This window comes from Thunnus maccoyii, chromosome 21, assembly GCF_910596095.1.
Source record: "Thunnus maccoyii chromosome 21, fThuMac1.1, whole genome shotgun sequence".
NCBI lineage: Eukaryota > Metazoa > Chordata > Actinopteri > Scombriformes > Scombridae > Thunnus > Thunnus maccoyii.
Window position 1 is genome coordinate 19467959 of NC_056553.1, and position 24070 is coordinate 19492028.

Consider the following 24070-nt stretch of genomic DNA (forward strand, 5'->3'; position numbering starts at 1 on the left):
TGTGTGTATTGTACCTATAAACACACAACTCCAGTACTTTTAGTTGTCAGTAAGAAATGACTTTTTCCCCAACAAAGATATTAACGATTAGAGTACAAAACTCACTTTTTTTTTTGAAAGATCAGGAAAACATTATTAAACACAGCCTCTGTTTGATTCATAATTTATCTTAGTCTATATAAAGGAGAACAAACTCTTGTGTAGCTGTTTGGCATTGTATAAGTGATGGTAGCCATTCTTTCTGCAGGACATATGCTAGAGTGCTTTCAGAAGTGGATTAATGTTGAATAATGACAGACAAGCAGTATGTGTGAGTGCCTAAAGTGTTTTGCCTTTGGTTATCTAATAGGGCGTTGCAGGCAAACCTGGTCCAAGGGGGCAAAGAGGTCCGACGGTATGTACGGTTCATTCCATGATTTCTCTGATGAATTAACTAATTTATTATCATCATCATCATCATCTTCATCATATTGTATAATCCATCTACCTAAATGATATGTATTCTAACACATTTTAGGATTTGACACCATTAAGTTAGACTATTTATAGATAGTACTAGGTATTCTGTCTGACTCTTGAGTTATTTTTTTCTCTCTGTAGGGTCCTCGTGGAGGTCGAGGAGCCAGAGGTCCAACAGGAAAACCAGGTCCCAAGGTACACCAACTGTATTTATCAAAATTTTAGGCTATTTACAGGGTAGCTTTACTCTATCAAGAAGTACAACACTGTATTTAAGATAAAAAGAAACTTCACACAGAATTTTTTTATTATTATTTTTGCACCACCAATAGGCATGAATAATAACTCCAACCAATAAAATCATTTCACATTTCTCAACAATGCTGCCTTTGCCCCTTCCACTACATACCAATGTTGCACTTTTAGGTACATATAAAAAATAGAGTGTGAGTGCATAAAGCCAAGAGAAAAAAAATATATCAAAAAGACTGATAATGGTTTTGTTGTTGTGTGTTTCAGGGCACAGCAGGCAACGATGGTCCTCCAGGCCCGCCTGGTGAGAGAGTAAGTCCATCACACACAGAGTCTGACGTGGCTTTAATACACATGGGTTATATCAAACAAAGTTATATCATTGAAATAGTTTGTCAGTATTGCCTTTGCATTAGAAACTGTGCCTTGGCCATTCGGTATCATCCACTTCTCCCTTTCCCCAAACAAGTTTTTTGGTTGGGGAAACATAGGCAACATGTTGTACACATACTGTCATGCAACAGGTGCTGTGATGTGAGATTTAGCTTTAATGCTATGTACCTTTTCAAACCTTCATCTAAGAAACCACCAGTGTGGCCTTTTTTTAAATCCCCTCCCTTTGCCATCTGTTCTCAGAGTTGTTATAAAGTATTGTTCTCATTTACAGTGTTTTAAACTGATCCACCAACAGAAAAAAAGACAATTGTCTAGATCAAGATTTAGAGCAGTTTCCATCGAGTCATGAGTTAGCCCTAGGTGGATGACTCAGTGGCAAAGTTAACGATCTCTATAGTTGCTTCACAATCAAAGCCTTCCAGCAGTGCCAAGTTATTTAATACTTCTCATTAGATTTTGTTTTCCAGCGGTGTTTTAGTGCAATTTGATTTCACTGTGTAACATAGAAAATGTAAAATATTGACTGTGAGGTCCTAAAATCAACCAACAGGATTTTCAGTTCTGGATTTGAGTGTCAGGGTTTAAAAATTTGAATGAACAGTCAAGTGAGTCAATGTTCCTTACTGTATGTTTTAATTCATGTAGTTAAAATGCCTGCCCTCAGTCCCCCAGGACTTCCCATATAGTGCAGCTTTTCAGAAAAATCCATAGTGTATTGAAGCAGATGTTGATGGGCAGGTCTTGACCTTTGAACTACAAGATTCTGTGTGGGAGGAGTGCAGTTCAGATAGACTCAAAGTTCGATGTCATGAACTCTATCTGTATTATTTAACACCTTCTGCAGCCTCATGTTTCTTTGAATGCAAAATATCTTTTAAAAATGACTTCAGTAGTAAGTAAATTCAAATCTGATGGATGAACATGATTTAAAGATAAACTTAAATTATCAAGTCAGCTTTTAAGCATGTTTGTATTAGATTGCAAAAGATTAAATCAATTTGCATCTGATATTTTATATGTGAATTATATATAATATCCCTAAATCCCAAACCCGTATGTTTCCTCAACAATATAGCTTTCTAAAAATAAAATATCACTTCATCAACATATTTCACTTTAAGAAACTTTAAAACACAACTTTTGAATATGAACATCTCTGTCAGTTCAGCGCTACGCTGACCTTTTTCCTCACATTCTACATATTTTAGACTCTCTCTGTTTCTGCTTATTTTATTCATCATTTGCTGATGTGGATCCTACTTTCCTCCCTCCATCTGTCTCATTTTACACTTCCATTCTATATTTCTGCAGCTCTCAACCAATCATTAAATATACCAGTTGAATATATATGCACTTCTAATTTTTGGAGGTACGCACTGTTTCTAATAAAATATTTATTTAACATCCAATTAGCTGTTTCAAAACTCTTGTGTCACAAGGGATTTTGTTAGCTGATCAACATACTTAAGTATGTACTGTAATGGAAACAATATGCTGGGATGCAATATGGTTTTCTGGGCATATAAATAAAAAATATCCCTGTTATCTGGTTTATATGAAGTTATTACTACCCTTTGCCCTGTGAAATCACAATGGGATGTGACAAGAGTTGACCTTGTTTTAACAAGTTGTTTATTCAGTTACTCAGAATGTATCTTTTCCCATGTGTAACTTTAGAAATTCTCTTTAAAATATCACCACTGAAGCATTAGATATTATTAGATTAGACTAGATTAAGCCTAGTTGGACCATTAAAATATGACCAAGCTTTTTTATACATTTTGTCACTCCAGTTTAGTCACTACAAAGACTTCATGTCACTAGAAGGGCTAATCAGAGCACATGGTCTGTGACGTGGAGAACAATCACTCACCCGATAACTATAACGTCAGTTTTTGCACTGAATAGCTTCAATTTTCTTTCTCAAGCTGCTCTGGAATTAGTCTAATCCCCACATGATATCCTTCCAGAGTTCAAACTTACTTATTTTTACATTTTGTCTTGGTTTTCTTTTTGCATAATGCAGTAAAGCCAGCATAGCTTTATTCTTTGTGCATATGTCATCAGTCTGTTTGTTTATTGCAGGGACCTCAAGGACCTCAGGGACCAGTGGGCTTCCCTGGACCAAAGGGCCCGCCTGTAAGTATTCCTCCTTCCTGGACACTATATGCACTTGACAACTAAATGTAAAACCATCTACAGTAAGATGATATGGCTTCCAGCTAGTTCCTGAGGCTCAGAGTCTACACTCTCTCTACTACTACTCTCTTCCTACTGTCGCAATAGCAAATTAGCTTAGTTTGCAAACATTGTAAGTCACAATTTATTCAATTTGAGTAGTTCATGGGGTGCAGTAATACATAGCAATATCCCTAATTCTGTGCAGGGATCATTAGTCTAACTGTTATTGAAGCAGAACCCATTTTCTCACTCCCAGTCTAGGCGGGAGACAAGTGGTAATTTCCACCTATCGATTCAGGTTAGATTCATAGCTGGCTTGTAGCCCTCAGCCAGTGATGTTCCTTTCAACAAAAAAAAGGTCCCTTTATTTTTTCGTTAGTGTTCCTGTGGTCTGACTATGACTTTGCCAGTCTGAAAACCACGTTTGTACTACATATAGTGCCTACAAAGCAAGTGCACAATATTACAAAAACAAAATCTCACTGCTTGGAAAAATAAATTCTTATTCCAACAAAAAGGCCAATTTGGTTTTGTTATTATTCCCTTCAGATATGAAAGGATGATGAATGTACTGGGCTGCCTAGTGAGTGTGTATCTTGATTTCTCTCTAACAGGGACCACCTGGAAAGGATGGGCTGCCTGGACACCCTGGCCAGCGTGGAGAGACAGTGAGTACTAAAGATGCAATATCCTGTTTGAGCTGTCAGTCACCTGTGTAGCTCCGGTCAGTCTCAGCCCCTCACTTCCTGCTGGGATTGGAAACATCAGACCTTAGATTCAGCTAGAAACTCAATATGACTTCATTTTTCACACTTTGGACAGATTTAGCATTTCCACAGCAACTGTGGATATTAAATTCTAAGTAGTGTTAAAGGATCTTTTGGTATAAAAACCAAAACAACTTGAATCAGCAGGACAGTGTGAAACGTATTTTTAATCTTTTTCAGGGCTCAGTCTTTTATCACCACAAGAATTGTTTTGGTTAGTCTATATACTCACTGCCATGTAGGTACACATTGTCAAGTAGACCTTTTTAGCTCTCATTCTTCAAATTGCCTCTTGATTGCAGGACAGATCTGATCCTCCCAATCAGTAAGCTGCACATCAGTTGAATCCCTCCACTCCTCCTCCTTCACTACTTATCTGTATAGCTCTTGTATGCAGGGGATTACAATCAGTGATACAACATCTCAGTGGGATGCCAAAGGAGCAGACATGTCTCGTAAAGGAAAACTCTAAAAGCAAAGCCCTGGTGGACGTTGTCTGAGTCTGTCTGCTTGTTTCTTCTTCACTGACACACACATACACACTGCATTCTGTTTGAGTAAATCCCAATGGCTCTGACCCCTATCTCATAGAGATGGACAACAGGGAGTTGGGGAACTTTCCTTTTCTGATGGAGCTTCTGATTTGTTGTTATTTTGGCAAGTTTGCAAATATCCACTTGAAGGATGCTGAACTTAGATTGTCCAGTTGCAACAACGTGTTCTTGTGTAGGACTGCCTGCTCTAAAATAATTGAGCAATAATAATTGAGGTATAACTACTAAACCAGCCGACATAAAGTTTGTTGCAACAGCGTGCAACAGTGGTTCATGTAGTTTTTTCAAGATAATTATAAGTATAATGAGAGATGGTTGTACTAAATCTGTACCAAAGATGCATTGATGCATAGATGCAGTATCCCATGGGACATAAGATTTATCTGACAATAAAATAAAACAAAGCAAAGTTTGACTTGATCACATCTATTTGCAATCCCTGCTCTCAGCTTCGATTCCTCCTTACTTGGTATGCATCAGTGCACCTTGGTTTGACGAGGCTCAGAGGGCAATAAATTCCACTAAAAGCTTGACAGATCATCGCCTCTATCATTAAAGTTTCCCTTTCCGCCTGCCTCTTTCCTATAGATAACATAATACACCACACACGAGTGCTTCTTTGCCTTTGCTGTTATTCAAGCAACAACGATAGAGTCTTCATTAAGGTGTTTATGGCTATAGATTTATGCACTGATGAACATGCTCTGCAAGCATCCAATATGAGAATTGATCACAGCAATAAACATGCTCATAGGCGCCCAGCCCTGGCAACACAAGTTGCATCTGAGGAAGTGCAAATAAAGATTTGAGTCTGTGTCTCTGAGTCAGGGCCGATGCTGTAACAGCATGGCCTGAGGGTTTCCGTTGAATAATACATCACCATAAATCACAACACATCGTGATCAATAGGCCTGGAGTTATAAGTCAGCCAGGATCGGCTTTCTAAGAGCTTGGATTTGAAAACTTTGTTTGGTTGTTGGATAATAAGTTGCAAATAAAATGAGTTATAAATGCAATCCCTCAGTGAAAATTGGTTGTGGAAAAGTGGACGGAGTTTGATGGCTGAGGGTTTCAAAGATCAAATGGAAAATATAGCCGCAAGCGGCAATGATCAGGGTCCAAAAAGATTGGTAGAATTTGGATGCTTGTTTCTTATTTAACTGTTGATGAAATGTGGTTTTCATGAATGCAAGCTGAAATGATGGGACACAGTCAGCTCAAGAACTTGACAATTTACCAGTAAGACCAGGTGAAGTAAGGCAGAGGCAGGGTTTGAACCCTCAGCCTTTGGATCGGGAAACAAACTCCCTTTTAGTTACTGACAAAGTCAGTGTTGAATGCATGTATGCATACATTATGAATTGAATGAATTTTACAGATTAGATACTTATGTTAATTGTATACTTTGTGTTCATGTGTTCATTTGAAATTGAGTCAAATGAACACATGAACACAAATTAATAAAGCAATATTTTGAGTCAGTTAGAAAATGTCATTATGAGTCGTAAGTTTTTCTGAAAATTTGTCACTGAAAAAAAAAGTAGTTATTGCACCTCCTATTTGTCTATTTATACGACAATTGGGGATCATCCACAGAATGTCATAAAGAACATGTTAAATTAAACAATGCGTTGGCGAGATCTACTGTATTTATCTATTTTGATAAAAATTGAGATTTTCAGAGATGAAAATGATGAAAAACTTTTGACTTTAGGTTAGTTAGTTTAGTTAAATATCACTTCCTGTGTCCACTATGTCGCGCAAGAGAACACCCACTAATTTTATGTCATGTTGCTGTATGTGATGTGTAGACCACACCATGTAAATTTCATGTAAATCAAATGATGTTTGTCACATAAGGCTGACTGGGGGAGATTTGACAAAGTCCAGTCAAGTTACAACATGTTTCATGGCGAAACATGCTAATTGACCGGCACCCCATGTCAAGGGCGTTCCATGAAAACTCAAAAGCTTTGCAATTTAGCATCGTAAAGGTCTTTAGATGTCACCTACCAAATTTGAAGTCGCCATGGTTAATTCTCTAGGAAGAGTTTGTTAAAGTACAACACTTGTAAATGGCAAAAGCTGCGCAAAAATAGCAGAATAAAAATGGCAAAATGGCTTACTTCTGGAGTCTGGAGATGTTACAGCTGGCTACCAAATTTTGTATGTCTAGGTGAAACGTACCTCAAGGGCTCCTCTGTTGAAATTTTTAGTGGATGCTATTGAGCCCCCTTGCCACACCTTAAGCCCAAGACCCATATCAGACAACAAAGTACACCCCTTGTTTGTGCCCGCGTGTGCCAAGCTTGGTGAGCTTTCAAGCATCTGTAGCACTTCAAAAACAGCTTCCTATTCATGGCGAATAATGCATCGCTATGGCTATTTGATGAAAACTCAAAAGCTTCACTGTTTAGCCTCATCAGCGTTCTAAAACTTAGCTGACCAAATTTTAGGTGAGATCTAGTTAACCTGCTTAGAGTAGTTTGTAAAATTATAAGGCCTATAACTTATAAGGCCTTAACTTACTTAAGGTCTTCAGATGATACTGACCAAATTTGAAGTTGCCCTGCTTAATTTTGTAGGAGAAGTTTGTTAAAGTACAACACCGGGTAATGGCAAAAACTGTGCAAAGATTGCACAGTAAATTCAAAGTGGCTCACTTCCTGCTGGATTTAGGGTATAACTTCCAGAGGCTTTTTTTAAGAAGAGGCATTTTGGTCCAAATTTTGTACATCTAGGTGAAACCTAAATGTGGGGGCTTCAACTTTGAAATTTTGTAGGGGGCGCTATCAAGCCATTTTGCCACATCCATGCACAAGCACAACATTTTCACCTCTTCTGACACATGTGCAATATTCAGTGAGTTTTCAAGTACCTTTAGCCACTCGAAAATGCAATTCGTTTGGACAAAAAAGAATAATAATTCCTTGCATTACAACAGGGCCTTCACACCACTTGGTGCTCGGGCCCTAATAATGAGAACAAAAACAATAAGGTTCCAGCAGCAAAGCTTCGCTGTTTGGACCCCTAAAAATAAGAAGAATAATGAGAACAAAAACAAAAGGATTCCAGCAGCTTCACTGCTTGGAACCCTAATCAGTGGAGTACTCAAAGTCAGTGTGCACCCAACACTCTGCCCTTGGAGGCTGATATGTTTGCTTTATGCTAATCACTTTCAGCGTTAATAGACTTACACTGTGTTCACTCATGTCTGTTTTAAAATACTACATGTTTACGTGCCTGAAAATACACCCAGCATTTAGCAACTCAGATAAAATTAACAAATATTTCTTCAATAGATTATAAAATCTATGATAAGGATACTAGCCATTCTTTATCTTCACACTCTCTGCTTTGTTACTTCACTGAATAGCTGACTTCTTAGCATCACATTGGGGTAATATTAGATGAATATAGAGTACTTAGAGGAAGACTTAAGTCAATACAGATTGGATTGTTCCTCTCTCAGAAGACAGAAGTTTATTTGATTTGTGCTGCAGTGTTGGAGTCGATGCTTGAAATGTTCAACTTCTATCTTTTTGGCTTAGTCTGCTCTGCTGTTTGAATCAGTTTAAGCATATCCATACTGCAATGCAAATCAAGCACACACTGAATTTGAATGTATGCAACATGTTTACTTCAACTATTTAGTCTATAGTCCCCCAGAGAATATTGTATGCTAACTTCCATGCTAACTGGATGATTCTTCTTTTTTTAATATTTATACATTCTGATATCTCTTAAATCCAGGAAACAAAATGCATGGTGTAGTTGTTTGGTTTTTGTACAGTAAATGGTCAGATTGAGCAGTGTCATTTAAAGTGTTATCAGGAAAGGAAAGGCTAAATTTAAAGCTGCAAGCAATTGCTGACTTCTAGGGAGCAGGAAGACACACTGACAGAATGACCGGCTTATGAAGTTGTAGCTAATATGATAGCTAGTATATGCCTAATTACACATTCAGCAGACTAATAGCAACATTGTCAACCCACTAAATTTGTGTTTCTTGCCACCAGAAAGTAAGACCAACATCCACTGACATTTTACTGTAGCTATGGTTTTATTCACCAACTGCTGATAAAATTAAGTGGGTATAACAAGCCACTTGTTTGCTGGAAACAAGTGCCTACAGTTTTATATGGATTGTTTGTGAAACATATATTCTCCAAAGCAGTATCTAAAATCGGCTTAGAGCTGCAGAGTGGGTGGGTAGGTTGAGTGCTGACCAAAACTTGGGAGAGACTCAGCAGCCAGACATTTCTCTGTTCAGGAGCGGCTGAGATTGACACTAAATTGAGAATAGCTGGTCCACCTTCAATGTCAGTCCACCTTCAGTGAGCCTGGTCAGCTTAGGTTAAACCATTGTGGATAACTTCGGGGCTAACCCACTTCACTTTTCCAGCAGTTGGGGAAGCAATAGAAGAGACTTTTCTTGGTCTTGAGAAGCTGCAGCATTTATTAACTGACACACTGTAGCCTGTACTGTACATTTACTGCCAGACTGACAACATACTGCTAACCTTTTCCTCTGCTCTGCTCGCATTCACCGTCACTTTTTTGCTGCTCACTCTCTGCACTCACTCAACCACACACTTGCTATGCACACACATTACACACTGCCCTACTCCTTAAAGCAGTTTTGCAACTCTTACAACAGTACCTTTCACACAGATGTCCTTTGAAGAATGAGGAGAGGGAGGATTCTGGGATTTGATGCACTAGTTGATGACTCAAAACAATTCCATGATAACATGGGGCGTTATCCTGCTTGCACAGTGTGCGGGTGAAAATCATTAGTAGCCCACTGATATTTATGATCATGTGAAATTTTAGCAGCAGAGCTCATAATTCTGCAGTGGCAGTGCGGTGCTGCAGAATGAATATAGGGGAAACACTATATAGTGTACACCATAAACAACCTACCAGAAGGAAAAGATTCTGTAATTGACATTTATATCTTACATGCATATACAGCATACAGCATGCAAATGATCCACACGGGTAAAATATTGCAGTATTTTTTGTCTCTGATCAGATCTATCTATTTAAAGAATGGGTATCCATCTACTTCATGAAGAGATCAATGTTTACAGCATATCAAAAGATTATGCATTTACTGACAATTATTTACCATCCAGCATTTTAATAGATTATCAGTATAACTGTATCCTTGATTGTGAATATAATTTGTGTACCCCTTGTTCATACATCAAGGTCATACACAAGCCAATATGTAAATCCTTACCTATCAGCTGAAACAAATTCAAGTAGATTTGCTGTGGTTTATTTACTTGAGTTTAATAGATAAGCTTTATGTTTCCAGTGTTATTATAACTGTGTGAATAAAGCTCTGTAATCTTTCTTTAGGGTTTCCAAGGAAAAACTGGTCCACCAGGCCCAGGAGGTGTTGTTGGGCCCCAGGTAAGAGAAATATATTATTAAGAATAAATGTATGTATCATTAAAGAGTACATTTTTGAGTGTGACATCTTGAGGGCGATGGGACAACAAAAAGATACAAATTACTAATGTGCTGTTGGATGTTGTTTGAGCTCTAAAACAAAATGTGATTGATCTGTTGTGCATCTTTTGATAAAAGCTCACATTTTTGCAACAGAAAATTCATTTATATGAATATTGGACTCTCTATGACTAAATGAAGCAAAATTACAACTTCCACTCATAAGCTCTGAAGTATTAGTGTAAATCAAAGACTAGAATAGGCCTTTAATTATTGTATCTCATTATTTATAGAACAAGGGGAAAAAATTCTGAATTGGCCATATTCTATCATCTCTATGTTACACTGCAAATGATATCCAACCTTGTGATGATATCTTAGGGACCCACTGGAGAGACTGGTCCCGTTGGTGAGAGAGGTCACCCTGGACCCCCTGGTCCACCCGGAGAGCAGGGTCTTCCAGGTGCTGCTGGCAAGGAGGGAGCAAAGGTAAGACGAATGAATGAGCAAGACCAATTTACACTACTGAGCGATTAAATGAGTTTCATACAGACTTAGTAACAGGCAATGTCCAGTATACTGCACTAAAGGTAAGAAAGTAGTTAGTTGGGTTAGTAGTTGAAGTTAGTTGGGCCAGAAGTATTCCTAAAAAGTATTCTTGTTAAATAATTAACCATTTATTTTCTGTAGTAGCATAGCATGCCAGACATGGCCCAATAGCTCTCCTTCACTCCTACAGTTATACATAGTAATTTGTTTAAAAGAGTGGGTTCGGCTTTGCTCATGGATTTCTCATATTGGATTTGCGTTAGTTACACTGAAGAGAGGAAGCCAAGGAGGTTGATAGAGAGATCAACAGTATAGAGGTGGGCTGCAAATTGAACTTATGCAGTTGCAATTATCGTATATAATTTGATTTTGCAGATTGAGCCAGCTGAATTCACAAGCAGTTATATTTCTGGAGGGCATGCAAAGCTCAATATACTACTGGATTGCTTAAATAAAACTGAGAACACAGAAACAAATATATAGCAATAAATTCACCTAGAAACACACCCCAGCAAATGCCAAATCTTTACTCTCTGTGCTATACAAGACTCCAGCAGTGACTGCTGAAGATACAGTAGCTACGATTTGAGGCTAAATTCCCTCCCCAGCCCTCCCCGCCCGGCAATTGAGTGCCCATTAGGAACAGACAGCAGCCATTTTGTAGAAGTATGGGCTGCTCCAAACCAACCCCCTGACTCCCAGGACCACTCAGCATCCCCTGTTCCCCATCCCCTCCCTCAAACCCCCATGTCTTCTGCTTTCATTTTCTCCCTGTCTTCCCCAAGCAGACAGTTTTATCAACTCCAAACCCTCCGCCATTCACAGCCTCCCTTTCCTCTCCACTCCGCCTGGCCTGTGCATCAGTATGCCAGGGACAGTTTGTGGAGGTCTTGGCACCAGAGCCCAAATCCTCTTATACCTCTCAAGCCCACTCTTCTGTACCTTCCTGTTTGCAGATAAAGTCAGCCTGCCAATACAAAAGGAACAGAGAACGAAGCCAGAAGTAACTTTTTCTGAAGTAAAATGTCCATGTTTTAGAGATGTGCTGTACAAAATGAACTGGAAAGTAAATGAAGTTACCCTGCAATTATTGACACTATTCCTTTCTTGTAGATGAAATACAAAGTAACTTTTAGAGTTAGTTGGGGAAGGGGGAAGAGCATGCAAATGGGTGTAGTTAAAAAAGTTGGTCATGATGTTTCGAACTTTTTACCCTTTAGTCTTTAAGCAGCCCTTTGTGTATTATCTCCATCTCATAACGTCATAAACACAAATTATGTCCCCAAATGTTATTGAGTTTAGAAGACCTGAAATCTTTGCTGGAAAGCAATACTGCATTGGTTTTGATTAGAGTCAAAGCTTATGTATTGACATTGTGGTGACAGTGCTAATGCATCCATAGAAAACATACATGATTCAAACTAATTGCAGCTAATGGCCCATTAAGATGGATGTCAGCAACAAACAAGCACATTTCTGTTCCTGGTGGGATGAACAAAGCCATTAGTATATACGATATTAGCTTGTCATATGCTTTACATTCTGTATTAATTTCTGTTTTAGAAATTTAGATCTCATCCTTACCCAGCTGCAAACGGTGTAATTAGTACCTTACTTTAATACACAAATGCTAAACCGTACCTGCATGTAAACATTTCACTAGAGGGCTCAGAAGAGGCAGACGTTTAGCATCTTTAAGTGGGATGGACATTTTCAACTTGTGATTCGCAAGTTTCTGTCTGAGTGGAGTGCAGCTCTGAAATGCAAGATTTAGCTGTCATGTGCTTTGCATCTCCAAACTGACAACGACACTATGCCAACACCAATTTAACACTTCACAGGAAACAGAGTCATATTGGTGGAGTATGTGGATAACTCAACTTTGAATAAAGAATAACAAACTTATCTAAACATAGTAAGTTCCAAGTTCTCAGTTTGCTGTTGCCAAGACTTAATCTGCCACGCTGGTGCTGCAGCAATGACTGAACACTGATAGCCCTTTGAGACTGACACTGTGTGAGGAGAACGGCTAAACTTTCTTTTAATTTATTTAGTTATTTTTTAGGTTAAGTTAATCTATGTAAAAATGCTTTATATGGAACAACAACTGCAGACTTAAATCTCTGTAAATGGTGACCAATGATTCACATGTGATAGCAGTCTCATATGAAAAGGTCAAAGGTTGAACAGGTATTCAGTAAAGCTCATCATATACATGTTTCCTGTATAAAAGGGTATAAAGCTGATAGTCATCTGGATGCTTGAACTGTGTAACAACCTGCCTGAGGAAGTAGTCAAGCCTTTTAATTTCAGTATAATAATTTTTTTGGCATTTTTTGGCATCGCCTACAATTTACACTCATTGTCTGGCAAAGCTCAAATGGTGTTTTTCTTGGATGAGATTCATTTCAGGCAGGCCAAAGAGTAGATGATGGGCAACACTTTCCTTTACCCAGACATCTTTCCTACACCTGATTGCACTAACACACCGCCTGTTGGGCTGTGATTGATCTTTGCCTCTGATTTTTAAACTGGAAAAATGCAACAGCTGTTCCAGAAACACTGTCAAATTTAATTACATTATCTACATCATTACCAAATTCAGCTTCTTAATAAATCTGAGATATGCAATAGGTTGTGCAGTGCACATATCTGGTCAGACTGAATCATTTCTAGGAAGATGTTTTCCAGATTTGACTGTAGTGAAAACTGTGTTCATGATGTAGTGTGGCTTTGTCTGGTATTTTCATCCTCCAGCAGAAAAGGAATGTTCCCTGTTGCACATAATTATTTTTTTTCATGCATTGTTATCTAGAATCACCTAATTATTAAAATGTTGCATTCATGCAAACTAACTCTAACACTGATATGTATGATTTTGTGTTTAGGGAGACCCTGGACCACAGGGGTCCTCCGGTAAAGACGGTCCCCCTGGCCTTCGAGGCTTCCCTGGAGAGAGAGGTCTACCTGGTGCCACAGTAAGAGCTCCACTCCACCTGCACCTATTCATCATAGCCTCCCTTTATATGTGTTTGCTAGTAGAAAGTGACAGAACATTGCTACATAACAAATGAACCAGCGTCTATCTAGAGCTATTCACTTCATTAGAGACACCAGCCCTGGAATTCACTCCTAGCAATCAATCCAGTGCAGAGGAAATCCAAAGCGACATCTTACAAATGAACAGGCGTGCCTCTGAATCGCTCCACTGCCACTGACACCACTGTTTTAACCGCTGCAATGCATCATGGTCCTTTATTATAGAAGTAGGGAATTGTTGATTAGGGTTCCACTTGTAAAATCTTTCCCTGGTTTAACTCAAGGACTTGGATTGTTTTTCATATTTCAGTGCCAGCATTTTTTGGGGGGCAGGAAAGTTATTTGTATCTGTATGCATTATTTAGTTAATAAATTATTAAGTGAGAAATGTTGGCAATTAGATTGTGGTGCCTGTGAATGGATATACTGTAGGGAGCGGAAGTGTTGTGCCGCCTGCTTCTCCAAGGTCAGTCAGACTCTGCAGGCCAGCAGCACAGCTGATTGTTTTCTGCCATTGTAATTTACTCCAGCACACAGCCAGAGCCAGCAGAGACTCATTACCCATCCTGCCATGTGCTCTTTTGTGACCCACTAGGGAGCTGGACACGCACGCACACACACACATACACACACACACACACACAGACAAACACACACACAAACCTACATGTGCAGAATGAGACAGAGAAAATTGTACACACAGTCATGTTTGTCATGACTTATGCATCCCTGTATGTGCTAAAAATCTCATCACACACTGAAATGCAGGGCAGTACACTGAAGACATAGGCTGATATAAAGTTACACTGGGTTTAAAAGCTATGTCAAAGCAATACTCATGCCTTTCTTTCTTCTTTTCTTCAGGGTCCAGCAGGTCTGAAGGGAGGAGAGGGGCCCCAAGGTCCACCTGGTCCTGTTGTAAGTACACTACTAGATCAAAGTTCACTTAAAAAAAAAAGAGAGAGAAAGAAAGCCTAAGCTAATCTTGATGGTTGCCTTCTTCTCTCTATTTTTCATGACATTTTTGTATTTGATTTGTGTCATTGATTAGTGTGGAAGCTTGTTTAGTATATGTCTTTTTACTGAGGCCTGCATATGCCAAGTACTAGAGGGCAGTTGACATGATTTGGACATGAAGTGCTTTAAAAATTGCTTGGCTAACTGCTAGACCATCTGTATACTTGCTTTCCTTTTGACATCACCACCAGGGAGGCTTCTATGGTTTTAGGCAGCATTCTCAAAGTTACGGGAGAAAATTACATTTATTTATCTGTTTAAACTTTTATTGCCTCAGGTAAGGTTTTGATGAGCAATATGCACTTTTTCAGTTGAGTAGTGCTATACATTCATGAATCTATACACATTTACACATTCTGCTGATGTCCAGCGTTTAAATCATTGAAGCAGCCAGGTAAAAGTGCTTTGCTCAAGGATACCACAACTGTAGCTACAGAGGAAGAAGCGCTGAGTTTTCCTTTAAACACATATGAATATATAGTATAAATGTAATTGCACTGAACTAAGTAGAGTGAACTAAGTACATGTGTAATAGGTATAAAATCATTAAGCCATCATGGTCATGTCATCATCATTTTCCAATGAAAGCGTTAGCGGATTTCATCTCTTCCCACTGCACACAGCGATTTGTCATCAGAGCAATCATGCGCTAGAGTAGCTGGGTATCAAGACTGTTTGCTCCATTGCCTTCTGGCACACAGACACAAAAAACAAACCAACAAACACACAACAAAACCACACAGGAAGGAGAGCATCCATATGGTGAGTCACAGAGTCTAGTTATCCCAGGCATTGCTCCCTTCACATCCCTCATCAGTCCCAGAGGTTGCATTCAAGCTCTTTGCGCCTGTACTTCTCAGATTGTTAAAGACTCTAGACTCGAGGTTAGAGTTTGCATGATATCATTGCCTTCTGCTGTTACAAAAACATTTTTTGAGCATTCCTGATTATGAATTTTATTGTTTTTGTTTTTATAAATTTGCACCTACTCGTGTATTTTGTATCAACAGAAAACACAAGCACAAAACACAAGCTGCCAGAAAATATGGCTTAATATGAAAACCTTTTTCATGAAGTCATTTAGTAGGCCCTTATCCTTTCTCTAGACATGTTGATATTACATTTAGCATGCTGTACATTGTTGAAGTTGCATATACTGTATTAGATGTCATTTATTGCAGTATTAAAGTTAAGTTTCCATATAATGTAATTTTCTTCATGGCAAACACTGTGGTTTTTGTTCTACTTCTTTTTCTCTTGATATAATATTCTGCTCAGGAGACACTTACTTGTCTAGTGTTTGGTACTTACTATGCAAGTGTAAACATGTTGATCGTTGAGAATAATCTAGCTACACCACAGCAATGGTAAATGAATACATTTATATCTTCCTACCCAAGGCCACAGATTTCACACAATAAATAAGCTTTAGTTTTAAACTTAAGTTAACTTTTCGCACATCAACATGCATACATATTGTAGACTGTATGTACAAATACTATCTTAACCTTAGACACACTTTCAAATCGGAGGTTGGGTGTGAAAAGGATTATTGAGACATCATATTGCTTGTCCCCCTCACTATCTTCCATGAGTGCATTTAGATTATATTTTTACAAGCAATAACTGCCTTGAATGTTTTTGCAGAGATGGTAATGAAAGTCAAATGACTCTCATGTAGGTTTAAGCCAAGTGTCACTTAGTTTACACTGTAGAGGAGAACACATGGGGTTAGTAGTTAGTATGTGTATATGTTTGAGGGTTTTCCATGTTGAACATTACAGTATTTTGTTTTTCCTACAGAATGTTATTCTTACCAGGACGTAAGGCCTAAAACTCACACTTTTTTAGAAAGCAGTGTGATTCTTCCTCTAAATGACAGATAATGCATCTCAACCTTCACATAATTGATTAAAAAAAGAACCATTTTTAAATATATAGGTATAGGTTTTGATTTCACAGCCTTAACTGTCTTAATTTATATTTTGTTTCTTTACATGTATTGACAGTTTTATGATAATGCAATGTATTCCTGGAAACATAACGTTAACATGCATGCAGGTACACAGTAAGTTGATTCAGTGCAGCGGAGATAAAAATGCTGAGTGTCATTCACCATCATGTTTTATGGATTTAGTTGAACACTGAGGGGCAAGTTCACAAAATGATTGTGTGGCTTTTGCAGCTGCTAAACCTGCACAAATAAGACAAAAAGAAATCATGTAATTCACAAAGCACCCACAAAGGGTGAAATGCACCCCTAACTGCGTCACCAAGCAAATAGCATCTCAGCGCTCCTTTGCTGTTTGCACGTATTTAAATCAGGTAATATGCATACATTTGGTGCAAAATTGGCCCCTTTCTACACAAGTGAGCCTCATTGCAAAAACAGTCCAATTCACAAAGATAAGTGCCATTGCCCACATGCAGTTAGAGTGAAATTATTAGTGTCTTCAGAGAGTTGGTGGTAACTGAAGCGCATTTATAAGGGGTAGCAGAACCAGAGCTCCGCTCAAACTCATTTATTTTGTTAGAGGATGCAGTGACGGGATGCAATCACAGTTGTGTCATGAAAACTAAATGAATAAAGCTCCCCTACATTGTCATTTTTGAAAATACATGAGAAAAAAACGGAGTGAATGAAAAATAAGGTTATTACATAAACGAATAAACAAATTAAATCCCAAATATGTTTTTTCTCTGTCACATTTAAATTCCTTGCTTGAATTTTATTAGGAATGCCTCTGCTCCTTGTTGATCAGGACTTGTAGCTTGCAGTCTGAAAATTTAATTTTTCTCTTTCGCTCTGCCATTGTCCTGCCTACTGTGTTCTTGGTGTAAAAGCAACATTTATACTTTGCCACATGAATAATTGCAATCAGACACAAAACAAGGGCAAATTGTACTAAGCTGCAAAATTTTATAGTGTATTTGTGCTGTAATATGATTAGTGCAATAACTTTTGTTGCAAGTGATGCACATTTCATGGTGCTATCAGAGGCCACAATTCATTCTTTGTGAATTCACCTCACAGTTCCTGTATTTGAGTACTGATCCAACGCAGCCACAAGCTTCCCTATTAATGCATTTCCAGCAGCAGGAGTGAGCTGCTCAGAGCTTAAAGAGCCACCAAGGCGTCAGCACCCGAACAGCGGATAATGCCTGATGCTTTCAAGGAGCAGCACTGCTTTATTAGAACTTAAAAGCCACCTTTCACTGTGTGTTGCTCTTGCTGTTTTCTCAGTTTTCCTCTTAGAAAGGGTTTGTGTATGTGTGTATTAATCCATTAGCAGTGGAACTCAGTTGAGTCTTGCTTTGTAGCTGTCTTAATGGCAATGGTTATTGTTCAGCATACTCAGGTTATATTTATGTGCAGACTGACAAAACTAGATATATCTTTGTAGATAAAACCTGGCTTCCGCCTTTTATTTTTCATTCATTATTTCTCTTTCTCACACTCACACTCTTTCTCCCTCTTACACACATGCTCACAGGGTTCCCCTGGTGAGAGAGGTTCTGCTGGTCCAGCTGGTCCCATTGGCCTATCTGGTAGACCTGGCCCTCAGGGTCCCCCAGGGCCCGCTGGAGAGAAGGGAGCACCTGTAAGTATTTTATTTCTCTCCCACAGAGGCAGACAAAAAATGTCTGTCAACTTAACAGTTTCTTTCTTTGTTTCTCTTCCTTTGACCCTCAGTTCTGCTGATTTTAGTTTTCAAAATATAATATGAACAAATGTCTGTTCTTCTAGGGTGAGAAAGGACCTCAAGGTCCAGCTGGTCGTGATGGTGTCCAAGGTCCTGTCGGTCTGCCCGGGCCTGCTGGACCCCAGGGTCCACCTGGAGAGGATGGTGACAAGGTCTGTTAACCACACTCACCACCCCCCATTTTATCCTGTCAGTCCAGTTACAACTCCCCTCTCCATTCCCAGACTGGGATACGTTTTGGGACTGAACCAGATTGCCAATCAATCTTCATTCCCATGTTCACAGTCAGGCCATCTGCATCAAAAATATGTCTGTCTTTTCTCCTCACTGTTGCCTATCCATCTTCATAACCAAATGTGCCAGCCAACGCAATCAGAGGATATGTAAAAGTGAAATACTGCTGCTGGTTTCATCTCCTGCAATCATTATGCCCCTTAAGGTTCCTATCAGGGATTCTATTGAGCTGCCAAACAATTGTCACTGCAGAGGTTTGCTGTGCAATGAACTAGAGGTTTAAAAACTTATATCTCCATATTTTTGCACCTATACAGTGCTGTGTCAAGATTATAGCTACAGATAATAGTTGTTTGTGTTAAGCCGAGGGTTTTCAACGATTTTTCATAAGCTGTTGACATTTAGAGAAGAAGTAAGGCTAATCTGAGATGGTTGACTGTTTATGTGTGTATGTGTGTCTTTCCTAGGGAGAGGTTGGAGAGCCCGGTCAGAAGGGAAGCAAAGCCGACAAGGGAGAACAGGTGAGTTATGGGAGGTAGAATCCACCCACTCCTTCCTTGCAAACACATTTACATCCATTATTCGCAGTAATTCAGGAGTTGGTGATGTTACATAGTTTTCAATGAATATCTACTTACACAAACATACTCATCATGCTAACATTCATAACACAATAAGAGTGAGCTGTGTTTTATCACAAAACCATACATGAGTGTTTTTACATTTGTGTGACCATTTTGGGATGTCTTTATAATAACTTTTTCTTATTTGTGTTCAGGGTCCTCCTGGACCAGCTGGTCTCCAAGGTCCCATAGGTGCCCCAGGTCCTGCTGTAAGTACAACTCACCTATCTTGCACTGACAAAATTGCGGTAATGGAACATGAATGAGTGGTGTCTGTAGCATCACAAACCAGACAGAGACAGACAGAAAAACTGGAAGCTGACAGCTTAAGCTTAAGTTCAGCTTAGATAGCCTCAAATTTCTTAATCACAGACCATGCAGATAACATAGTTGAAATCTGCAAGATGTTAAACCTGAGCAGAGGGTCACAAGAAGATGTGTGTCTGTTGTTTCTCAGGGAGCTGATGGAGAGCCTGGGCCCAGAGGTCAGCAGGGTATGTTTGGACAGAAGGGAGATGAAGGTTCCAGAGGTTTCCCTGGACCCCCTGGTCCCATTGGTCTGCAGGTTAGTATCATTCACACATGTACACACATGCAAACACATGCTACAAATATAAAGAGTAACTTACATTAAGCCCATATGGTGCTTGTTTATATAGTGTTCCTGTTTGTGTCATGTAAACACCTGTCTCGCATAACTCTCACTATTGAGGTCTACATTTTACAAAGCCAGCTATGATTACAAACAGCAAGAGCCATTATGGGGCTCCTCTTTTATACATTTATACTGGCTTTCCTTTGCAGTAGTGCAGCACAATTTCATTTGTCTTTGTTTATGCTATGGGTACATTGAGACCTTCAGTTAATAAATATTGTGTAGATAATTAATTTATTTACCAATCCAATTTTACATTAGCAATAAAGACATAATGTGTGAGATATAGATGAAACAATTAGTTGATTAATGGATTAGTCAATAGACAAAGAAGTATTTAGCTACTATTTTGATATCCGCCTAATCATTTACATCAAAATTACAAACCGTCTCTGGTTGCAGCTTCTCAAATGTGAAGATTTGCCGCTTTCTCTGTTTTATAACATTGTAAAGTGAATATCCTTGGGGTTTGGTTGGACTTTTAAAGACACCATCTTGGGCTTTGGGAAATTGTGATAAGTATTTTTCACAATTCTCTGATTTTATAGATGGAGCGATTAATCGATAAATTAAGAAAATAATCGGTAGATTAGTTGAGAAAAGATGTTTTCATTAGTTGCAGCCTTAGTTTAAGACAGTGAGGCAGCACTGTTAATATGCGCAAAAATGAATGAAAAACAAAAGCCAAAACAAAGGCCAAACCTGCTTTCACCACCTTTCCATTGACATTACACACTGACTGAACTCACAGTAGAAAATAGGGGAAGTTCTGCCGTCGGTAATGCCACTCGTATCTGATGCACTTTCATTTGTGTCAGAAGTGTCATCGACATGAAACAAGACAGAATAAGACAGAATGCTGCACTGGTACGATGAAAGGGACACATCTATATGCAAAATTCTTCAAATTGGTTTCAAATCAATCTTGACCTATTTCCAGATTTTTTCACTTGTTTAAAGACAATATTTTTTTCAATTATAGAGTAAATGATTTATTAAGATGAAATGTTAGCATGGTTAGACATTTCTGTGACAGAAACATGTCTAAATATCTTACATATATCTAATATGAAATTAGATAATGGTTATTGCACTTTCCTGTCTGGAGGGAAGTCAGACAATGTTCATTTTGTCTATCTCAGTTTCATCCATATTTAGTCCAACACGTAGAGTATCAGTGGAATATGGGTGCATCAAAACAGCCATACCAATTATTTTCCATATAACACCACACACATGTGGTTGCATTGTGCATGTTGGCCCGAGTGGACGTCCCACTCCTGTGACCAAATATGCTACTGTCATATTTTCCAGCTGCTTTTGGGAGTGCTGACACTCCAGGGTATTTCTCAGACTTGCTCCTACTGCACTGATACTGCGTCCCTTGTCAGGAGATAGCATTTCTCCTTCTTTGGTCTTGTAGCTGTCACCTTGGATGAGGGGAAACTTTTTTTTTATATAGTGCAATACAAGTGACCAACATGAAGACAAATATGACACAGCACAAGACAAGAGGAAGAACTGAAACAAAAGGGGGGAAAAAGGAAACCAGTAGCAACAAAAACAACAACAACAACATGAAAAACAAGAAAAATCATAATGTTTGGCCTAGATTTTCTTATTGTAGTACGCATGCGTGTAGGTAAGTGTGTGTGTGTTAGTGTGGGTGGGTAGGGTTTCTGTGTGAAAGATATAGAGGATAGAGAGAGCAAAAGGTGGAGACAGTATTAACCAAAGAAAGAAAGAAAGAAAGAAAGAAAGAGAAAAAGAAAAAAATAAAATAGCTAAGTTGCTCTTGGAGGGCATCTCTGGTTGGGTTCTAAGTATAAAGAGGCGCCGAGGTGGATCTGGGGCGGGTCAAGTCAGGACAGCGGGGTCAGGGCAGAATTTCATGTATTTATGCATTTTTATTTATTTTCCCTCCCTTTTACTCCTTTCTTTTTTTTGTTTGCTTGTTTTATCCTTTTTTATGCTTAATTTTTAGCTCTTTTCCCCTTCTCCTCTTCCTTGCTTTCTTTGCTCGCCTGCCTTCTTTAGGCTGCCACCAGGCCCATAGGTGGTAGCTGGCCTGTTGCAGGATGAAGGGAAACTTATTGCTGAGGTATAAAAATATCCAGACCTCTAAGAGCCACAGTACTGGCTTCATAAAGATAATATTAAACAAGACATTTCCTGTTGAGCCATATATAGCTGGAGCCAGACTCTTCAGATGAGGAATTGCCTGAAATAGCACACAGTACAATCTTGAATCCAGGGCAGTACTTCAAAATAATTTTATATGCATCATGTTGTTCATATTTTGTGCAATGCTGTTATAACAATATACCATTATAACCATACATCTGGATTATACTATGGGCTACACATTACATGTGTTATAGGACAAGATTGAGATTTTTTCTCAAACATCTATTTTATACACTCTAATCTTTTAACTTTTCATATATTTTACTACTATGAACTTAGAGTCTGCCATAAAGTGAATTGAAATATGTTTTTTCAGTCAATTACTCACTCTTCCAGCCTGTAGTAGCAGTAGCAATGTCTAGTGATGACATAGAATCAGGATCACTCAATTACCTCTCTAAACTGCATGGGGCTATGACACTGTGTCATGTATTCATCCCACACCATGCTACAACGCAAATAAAGACACACAAATTCACATTTACACAGTTGCCCATGCAGTATGTTCCGCTTTGTTTGGATCTGTGGTGTGAGTTGTATTGTGACCTAGCTTTGACTGGTAATATTTACACCTTTCACCTCCACTCACTGGCAACATCTTTTCTCCATCACCACCTGGGTTAGGGAAGGCCAGTAAGGACTTTTTCTCATCAAAATGTCTATTTTGCCACTGCTCCTCGCTAAGAATTCTCAAAGACCAACAAGTCTTGTCAGTGTGTATAGAACTTAAGTAGAAGACATTATCATCAGTATTACAATTTACTTATTTGTTATTCATCTGTAAAGTAGATTCTACCTGTCCAAGGACATAGTTTAAGCTTAAATATTAGGATGATTTGAAGAGGTATGTCAGCTTGCAAAAACATACCCATAAACTAATCTACACTACAACTAGGGTTAATGATGTTTTGTAGCACCATAATAATAATTTAACAAGGTAGGACCTTCCCGCAGTAGCAGCCCATTTGTTAGTAATTATCGGTTTTATTAGTAAGCAGCATCTTAAAATAAACACGTTAAGAGTTTACTGCAGAGATTGGGGTCATTGTGTTGATGAAATTACTTAGACTACTGCTCATTCCAAGGTGCTATCCTATCTCTGCAGGATTGTATTCAATGGACTTTTAATTGGGAGTAATTCACTTCCCATCGCAATTCCATTAATTGCGCGGACTGACCTGCTCCAATAGTCAGTTCCTCATTGAGCACATTTAGCATTCTGCATAATTAGTAGCACATCTAACGATCTCAGACTAGAGGAGACCTTTACACAGATGAGATTTCTCAGCATGGGAGGAATCAGCATGCAGTACACACACTTTTTAACATCCACCGAAAAAACTTGCTAACAGGGGCATGAACACATACATATTTAAATGTAGGGCAATGCACACATACCACACACACACACAAACTTACAACAGTCAGCAAAGAGTCTTTTGTTTTTCCCTCAGCTGCATGAGTATTAGAGGTTGGTGTAAGCACATGTAGAGGAATTGAAGTCTTTGATATCATATCTTGCAACCTTACACGTAACACTGATGACAAACTGCCTCTGAATCAAGAGCAGACACACACAGAAGGAAAAGCTGGGTACGGCAATTTAATCACAGCAATTACTGGCAGAAATGTCAGGGATCAAACGCACATATGAGGTCTTGACCAGGCTGCTCATTTAACATGCATGAGCAAGTTGGATCTGTGTCTGCACCTTTGAGGGAAGACGAGCAAGTCACTGACTACTACTAAAAAGGAGAGCAAACAGAAAAGGGGTATTTTCTTCATGTTTGTGGAATTGGAGGCAGAATTGCATAAAATCATTTCAGACTTTGCCTGAGTATTTATAAGAAAGCTTAAACCACCTGTTGTGGTCAAACCCAAGTGTGGAGATATGTGATATATTACTGAGTTCCTCATTAAAAGCAGCTATTTTAGAAAATCTAACTAGATCAGACCTTTTAATGTATTTCATCTTCTTAAAAGATTAAAA

The 24070-nt window shown here is 38.7% G+C and overlaps 1 protein-coding gene across 12 annotated transcripts in view; it reads left to right on the forward strand.

Moving 5' to 3' along the window:
• The window catches only part of col11a1a (collagen, type XI, alpha 1a), a 119822-nt gene that overhangs the window by 74395 nt on the left and 21357 nt on the right, over positions 1-24070 (forward strand). For all 12 annotated transcript variants that reach the window (XM_042398817.1, XM_042398816.1, XM_042398819.1 and 9 more), the window contains 14 exons: positions 350-394; positions 601-654; positions 979-1023; positions 3193-3246; positions 3903-3956; positions 9980-10033; positions 10454-10561; positions 13510-13599; positions 14525-14578; positions 18172-18279; positions 18426-18533; positions 19083-19136; positions 19394-19447; positions 19696-19803. In XM_042398817.1, the coding sequence (XP_042254751.1) occupies positions 350-394; positions 601-654; positions 979-1023; positions 3193-3246; positions 3903-3956; positions 9980-10033; positions 10454-10561; positions 13510-13599; positions 14525-14578; positions 18172-18279; positions 18426-18533; positions 19083-19136; positions 19394-19447; positions 19696-19803 (990 nt within the window). The remainder of the gene's footprint in view (positions 1-349; positions 395-600; positions 655-978; positions 1024-3192; positions 3247-3902; positions 3957-9979; positions 10034-10453; positions 10562-13509; positions 13600-14524; positions 14579-18171; positions 18280-18425; positions 18534-19082; positions 19137-19393; positions 19448-19695; positions 19804-24070) is intronic.